The sequence below is a fragment of the Sinocyclocheilus rhinocerous genome, unplaced genomic scaffold (genome assembly GCF_001515625.1).
Source record: "Sinocyclocheilus rhinocerous isolate Xijiao unplaced genomic scaffold, SAMN03320098_v1.1 scaffold3815, whole genome shotgun sequence".
Lineage (NCBI taxonomy): Eukaryota > Metazoa > Chordata > Actinopteri > Cypriniformes > Cyprinidae > Sinocyclocheilus > Sinocyclocheilus rhinocerous.
The window spans coordinates 80,321-88,035 of record NW_015624828.1 but is presented as its reverse complement, the minus strand read 5'-3'; the positions used below and the strand labels follow the sequence as shown (position 1 = coordinate 88,035).

At 35.5% G+C, this 7,715-nt stretch overlaps 1 protein-coding gene across 1 annotated transcript in view; it reads right to left on the bottom strand.

Moving 5' to 3' along the window:
* The window catches only part of LOC107745850 (hematological and neurological expressed 1-like protein), a 13,214-nt gene extending 8,073 nt beyond the window's left edge, over positions 1-5,141 (bottom strand). The window contains exons 1-2 of the mRNA XM_016559854.1: positions 4,895-5,141; positions 3,964-4,115 (exon numbers count right to left, since the gene is read on the bottom strand). Of these exons, the coding sequence (XP_016415340.1) occupies positions 3,964-4,115; positions 4,895-4,950 (208 nt within the window). The 5' untranslated portion in view covers positions 4,951-5,141. The remainder of the gene's footprint in view (positions 1-3,963; positions 4,116-4,894) is intronic.
* Positions 5,142-7,715: the final 2,574 nt, after the last annotated feature.

The window sequence follows — 7,715 nt, the reverse complement described above, 5'->3', positions numbered from 1 at the left end:
CTATCACTTTCATTGTTATCCGCAATTTACATTTAAGACAAAACTTCATTTACATGTGGGAAGATGAAGCGGGAAGATGAACGTAATAGAGTATAAAATGTTTGAGCTTAGGATGTTCGTGGTTCATTCTGACTCCGCTGAACCCAAGGTACTACATGTACTTTGTCACTGCTATGCTGCAATAAACATCTTCATAGAGATCTTCATCGTCCTCATCATTTTTCTTACATATGCGTTTCCTTGAGTTAAATAAGCTGGCAGCACTTCAGTTCACCGGTGTTCATTCGGCTCTTCAGCACACGCAACTTGAACAGCAATGCACAACATTAATAAATATAATTGGGAATGTCATATACATAACATTATAAAGACAATTTTACCGTAATAAAAAAAAAATTGTGAATTATTTGCCGTGTTTCAGCGCGTTTGTTACGGGAAGAGCCAAGAGCGTGTCCACGAGTTACACATCTGACTAGCGCGTAACTTAGTTCAAGATCACTTGTGCATTTGCGTCTTTTTGTGCATATATAAGTTATAATATCATGTTTATATTGTATAAAGATCGGATTTTCATACAGCCTAATTAACCCGCTAACAAAGCGCTTCAGTTTACCGGTGTTCATTCAGCTCTTCAGCAACAGCGCACGCAGCTCAATCAGCAATGCTGCTATTTGAAACAGTGGTATTAATTTAAGATACTTTTTCAAAATTATTGATATCTTATTAATAATAATCACCTCTTTTATTTGTATCTTATTATTTTCATCAACAATATGGTTTAATTAAAATAATTTCATTATTGTCAGTGCGGAGGTTATTCCGTTTAATTTATCCATGGCACATGATTTTTTTTTTTTACACGCAAGTAATGTTGTCCAGTGACTTGTTTGCAGTATTTAAACATTATTTTATTTATTTATTTGTAAGGCTGCTTTATGCTTGATTTATGTTGAAGTGTTTAATGCCTTTTAAATGGTGAGACTTTTTTGGTAATCAGGTTCTCAAATTATATAACATTTTTAATTTAGATTTTTCGGCTAACATATCGGTTATCGGCTTTCATATATAAAGAATGATCAGTTACCGGTATCGGCCAAAATTTTCATATCGGTGCATCCCTATTTATGGGCACTGGACTTTTGGCTGCTGTAACAATGTTTGTGTAAAGAGTGGTAAGTTTAGCTAAATGCTTGCTAAAAAGTCATAACACATTGTAACACATTTGGGTGCAAAACATGTTTTACACATACGTTTAAGAAATTATTCATGAAAGTTATTAGAAGTTGTTACCAAAAATGAATATGAACTTGTTTTCTTTGCATTATGTGACATCTGAAAACACTGCATCTTTTTTGTTATTTTGACCACTTGTCATTTCCTGCAAATACCAAATGACCATGTTTATTTGGAATTTGGGAGAAAATGTTGTCAGTAGATTATAGAATAAGACAAAAATGTTAAATTTTACTCAAACGCATACCTATAAATAGTAAAACCAGAGAAACTTATAATTATGCAGTGGTATTTTAATTTTTTCCAGCACTGTATATTAATATTAATCAAAGTTCTAATCATTTTAATGTGCATGTCTTATATACAGTGGGTATAGAAAATAATCACCCCCTTTAAAATAAATCACATTTTGTTGCTTTGAAATGAAGACGGAAACGTTTTGTTTTATCGAGCTATTTTCACTCAGTGCAACTTATAACATCCAAGTGAAAGACAACACCAACATGTCAGGAAAAAATAAAAAAACAGAATCAGAGTTGGAAAAAGGATCACCCCCTCCTAAAAATTACTTGTAAACTCAATCAGGTGTAGCTAATCGCATTCTCAATGGCACACAAAGCCATTTGACATTCAACTGTGATCAGCTGTGGTCATTTTGATCAGCTCAGCATGAAAAGAACTTTCCTGGAGCATTTCATTCCTTGGTAGTGCAACTGAAGCAAACAATCAGCTATGGGAGGCAAGTAACTGTCAAAAGATCTCCGGGATAAAGTTGTGGACAGGCAAAAGTCAGGAGATGGATACAAAAAATATCAAAGGCTTTATCAATTCCTAGAAGCTGAGTGAAGTCTATATAAGAAGTGGAAGGTATTTGGTACAACACAGAGCCTCCCTGGATCAGGACGTCGCTACAAACTGGATGAAAGAGCCAGGAGGAAACTGGTGAGAGAGGCTATCAAGAGGCCTACAGCAACTCTGAAAAGTGGTCATTGTGTGCATGTGACAACAATATCACAAATGTGGCTTGTATGGGAGGATTGTAAGAAAAAAGCCCCTCCTCAAGAAAGGTCACATGCAGTCAGACTGAGCTTTGCCGAAACACACCTTGAAGATTCTGAGGCAGATGAGACTAAAATTGAAAAGGTGGTTCAACAAAATACTGACAAGGGGGTGATGCTTTTTTCCAACTCTGTGATTAAGTTTTTATTTATTTTTTTCTGACATGTTGGTGTTGTATCTTTCACTTGGATGTTATAAGTTGTATATATAAATACAGCTATATAGAGTAAATACAGCTGGATAAAAAAAACTTTGTTCGTCTTCATTTAATGCTGCAAAGCAACAAAATGGGATTAATTTAAAGAAGGGGGTGATTCTTTTCTATACCCACTATATGTGTGTTTGTGTCAGTCTGTGAAGTTTTATTTCAGCTTAGTTTTATTTTAGTACATCAAGTTTTTCTGATTTTATTTTATTTCACTTAAGTAAAGATTTTATGGTTTTAGTAGTAGTAACAAAAGTTACAAAAATACAAGAGTTACATAAATATTAGGGATGCATACCACTTTTTCCAGTACTCGCTTGATACAGATACTTTTATTTTTTGTACTTGCCAATACCGAGTACCGATACCAATATTTTTTTTGCATTTGTAAATTTTTTAAATATTGGGTACAGAAACCAAAAGAGCATGTATAATGTTAGATGGTTAACTTCATTTATCAAATAGATACAGTCAAACCAAAATTTATTCAGACACCTTCAATCAGCTCGCGCACATCAGCTATACAGGCATTAATACTGAATGTTTAACGTTATATTCATTGCATACATATACTTCGTAGACATCCTTAACTCCATTCTGCTGTCCGTTGTCGGTGTTTCTTTGTCTGAATATGGCGCTTATCACATGCTGTGTGGTATCGGCGTTTGGTATCGGGGCATTTTAACGAGTACAGGAGCTCATTATCGGACCCGATACCGATACCAGTATCGGTATATCCTTAATAAATATAATAAAATAAAAAACAAACAAAATGAAAAAATTACATCAGTAAAGATTAAGATACAAGATGTTTTACATTTGCATGAGAAATTCTGAAACCTTTTCTTTTAAAAGCTTATTAAACAAGTCCTTAAGTGAGCTTGGTTTTAGTTTTAATTAACGATAATAACCCTGCTTTGCAGGCCTATTTGGTCATTTCTAAAACCGAAGTAATGATACCACAGTGACAGTCAGTTTCTTCCTGGCCAATAATAAAACACCACGTATGTCAGTGAAGAGAAAAAAAAACAGAGACATTCTCAGCACCTGCTCCCTTAGGGCAAAGCATGTGAACAGCATGAAATATTATTACCATTCAAACAGAAGAGAACCACTTATTAACCCAGAACTTAGAAAATTAGACAACGTTTAAGAGCACTTTAAACTTCAGATCAATACTTGGCCTGTTTTATCACTATGACCTTTAACCTTCTCTAGATGTCTAATTTCATCAGTTCAGTCGGTGTATGATCTCACGGAGTTAACTTACTGGTTAGTTTGTTAGACTGAGGTAGGAGTTTTGATGTTGCTTTTGGTGACACGATAACAAACGCAAAGTGTCCTTGTTTGCATAGTGGAAGAGAGAGAGTCTTGAACACATAAAACTAAGTAACAGTGTAGTGATGATTTTCACTCAGAGAGTGCAAGAGGCCCCAGACAGAAAAGACTGTCTGCTGAAAGCTCACCTGGGGGATTGGAGCGTCTGGGACCCCCCCGGGTCTCTTCTGGAGGTGCAAAAATAGAAGAGGACATTTTGTTTGGCCGTCTGGAGGCAGCAGGGTCTTCTTCATAACCACCGAAGAGATTGCTTGACCCTCCACCTGGAGGTCTTAGTATCCTACAGACAACATACAGGTATGTACATGAATTCACACGAATATTACACATTATATCTCATTACTGAAAATTAATAAAATGACCTAAAACTACAGCGCCACCCTATCTGTGAGGCTAAACATCGCACTTGCAGTTATAAGTTTAGGCGGTCAGGCTTTTATGGGCCACCAAGTTGTACCTAACATCCAAAGCTGAATTTTAATAATTCGTGGATTTCTTTAAGAAAGTTAAAGCCCTGCACAATAAACAAAAGTACAACCTGCGGCATAAATTCGTTTCTGATCAACAACACTTTAAGGAAATGCGCCTACTTCGAAGTCTGCGTTGTGCATAAATTCATATGTATTCATAAACTCATGTTTATTTTTAAGGTAGCCATCATTTCAATTTACAAATACATTTCTGATTAAAAGTAAAATGCGTCTATGTAGCTCACAAACCTTCTCTTTGAGCCTCGGCACATATGCCGCTAACGGCGAACAAATAATATTGACCACATTGACATCACAGTTTGTAATAACATATTTTACCATCACACATTCCACGGCACATAATTGATACAGTTATATCCAGTAATTTGAGCACACATTGTAAATGCAATACAAGCTGTTTCGCTGAACTAATAGAGTTAGCATGTAGCGCTTAGTCATGCTAAAGTTCCTATTTCACTCTCCTAAAGAAACGTGATTGATGATTCAGATAAACACACGCAAGTGTCAACACCAAACCAACTACAAACACCAGATTGTTCCAAATCAATTATCAGCACACAACCCATACCTTGAACTTGGTTTGCCACTACTATCAAGCCCCTGATACATATTTGTTGAAGTCATGGTTGCTTGTCTCGGTCTGCTGCGACATGACCCAGAAACTTCAGCAACAGCCCTCCCCGCAGAAAGAGCCCTGCCACAACCGCTAAACTGCACGTCTATGCCAAAAAAAAAACCGTGAAGCCTGCTGTTGCACAGCTCATTTGCATTTAGGGCAGAACTGCTAATTTGATTATGTGAATGACTCTCTTAGAAATCAGTCTGATTTAAGTAAATTTCTATTGGCTGTAAGGTTAATATGGCCAACAGAGTGTGTAGGGTCGGATGTTGATTGGTTAACTAAATGCACCTACTTCCAAAGTAGTTGACTGCAACCTCAATTATAAAACATGAAAAAAAATCATATCCTCCTGAGAACCAGAAAAAAAGTTTTTTTGTCATTACATTGGTTGGAGGATAAGAAACAAATGGAGAAAAACACATTTTTGAAAACATATATTTTATTCATATTATATTCTGTCTTTTGTAGATGATGCCAGGACTAAGTTATTCAAAAAATAAATAGACATGAAAAGGCATGTATAGGCAAAAACTAATTTTTTTTTTCATTCACCAATCAGTTTTTAGGTTTCAGGCTATTTTAGCCAAACTTTGTACAAAGATGATTCTCAACTATGTTATGAAAGATAAACAGAATGATTTGATATACTATTTTACTTTATGCAATATTTGCGTAAAATGCCCATAAATTGATATTCCCATTCTATACAATGTATAGCCTATACATTGCATCTAATTTGCATATTAATGTGTTGTTGGGGCAAACGAAAGAAGAAGTGTTTTCAAAATTACAAAACATTATCATGTTTCCCTAAGAGTGCTACATTTGATCATTCTGTCAATATCAGTCATATCTAAAGACCAAGGAGAGGGAGTGTCTATAATCAAACCTCCAAACATTTGATATCTCTAAAAAGCCCTGAATGTGCTCTGTACATTCATGTATGTGGCATGTATGCTCTCAGAGAAATTCACTAAAAAATAATGTCCTCTACAGAGGACAAAAACTGTGCCTGGGTCCCAGGATATTAATTTTTGTTATGATAAATTGCGATAAGGGTATTGAAAACAGAGCATATGTGATTTTTTTTATTTTTTTTTATAGTTACATTTTATATTCGTAGGTATAAATTAACCAAACAAGACAAGAAGATATTTTTTCTGTATAATTTCTTGAAATTCTATCATGAATTCTATCATGTTTAAAAAAAAATAAAAAAAAATAAAAAATAAAAAATGTATACACAATATAAAATATTTATTGTAATTAAATGTACAATAATAATACAAATGCTATATAATACATTGCAGTGACTGTAAATATAATTACATAAAGTAAATTACATTTACTTTCAGTAACAATACTGCTTCGTCGGTCTATGTTCATTTTGGGTGGGACCGTTATTTTAAAACATTTGCCATGTGAATGAAATTACGCTCCACGAACGTAAGTTTTGATTGGCTACTTTGAAAAAAACGCCCCTTCTGTCTTTCATGATTGACTGAATAACTTCTCCGTCAATAATTTTACGCACGCGGCGACGTACGTAGTCTTGGCCAATCAGAGGATTTGTTTTTGAGTTGTGGTAGGCGTGTCTGACTGCAGAGGAAAACAGGAAGGGATGCAGCTCTCAGCGGTTCTCCTGCTACCTTTCTGCTCTGGTCTTTCTGGATACCGTGCAGTTTCTCAAGGCCAAAAAAAATCTCCTAAGCAGGTACAGAACTTGTAAAATCATTTTTTGTTAAGACGTAATTATTCATTACACATCTGAGCTGCTTACATGCTTTCAGCAGAAACGAAACGGTAACTGTTTAGCTAGCAAGTTAACGGCTGTGCTGCTGGCTAGGTATCAGTTGTTGCATTCGGTTATGTTGAAATCAGACTTCAGTCACTCCGTGATGCAATATATTATGCCCTCCCCCCCCTCCTTTTTGTGGGCTGACAAGCATCTATAATTAAGCTGTCACCAACTAACATTGTGACTTTGACACTGTCAAACAGTGCCCACAACTGTGCATGTGATACTAAATCAAGTTGTTATTGTATTTTAAGCTGTTGGTGCTCAGTGCTTCATGCAGAGCTTCGTGCAGTGTAAATTTGCTATTTAGCTTTGTTCTTGTTAAGGCGTCCATACTCGTGAGCACATTTCACTGAATGCTCAAGAGGATGAAATAAAAACATTTTGTTTCATCTGAATGGCCCCCACAAATAGTGACTGGGGTATTGACAGCTGCAGTGGCTGAGCAGCTGAGGTCGGCATTGCCTAGCTGTATCTTATTTCATTATAGACATTATAACAATGTTGTTCGTGGGATAAATCAAGCTAAATTTTGCTTAACACACAATATATAGAAAGATTCTTTTTCTTGGCTGCAATAATGTTTAAAATATAATAGGAAGCAATTGATTTCTAGCATCTTAAGCATGCACGATTGCTGTTTACAACTACATTTATAAAGTAAAAACTTTAAGTGTCTCAGTGTTTGACAAAGTCTGTTATGTCAAAAATGTTTTTAGCTCTTGTGAACTGAAGACACGCCCTAATCAAGCAAAACATGGTGTCAGTTGACTATTGCAAACTTTTTATTTTAATAAACAGCAAAGATGAACAGATCCGAGAAGGAGTCACTGTTATATGTGCGGTTACTAATGTTTAATGTTTATTTGTTTTGCTGTGTATGCAAAGCACCATATCACACCCCCTCTTGTCTACGTGATCTTCATGTGATCTATCGAGTCTGTCCTGCTCGTTGTTGAGATGATGAAA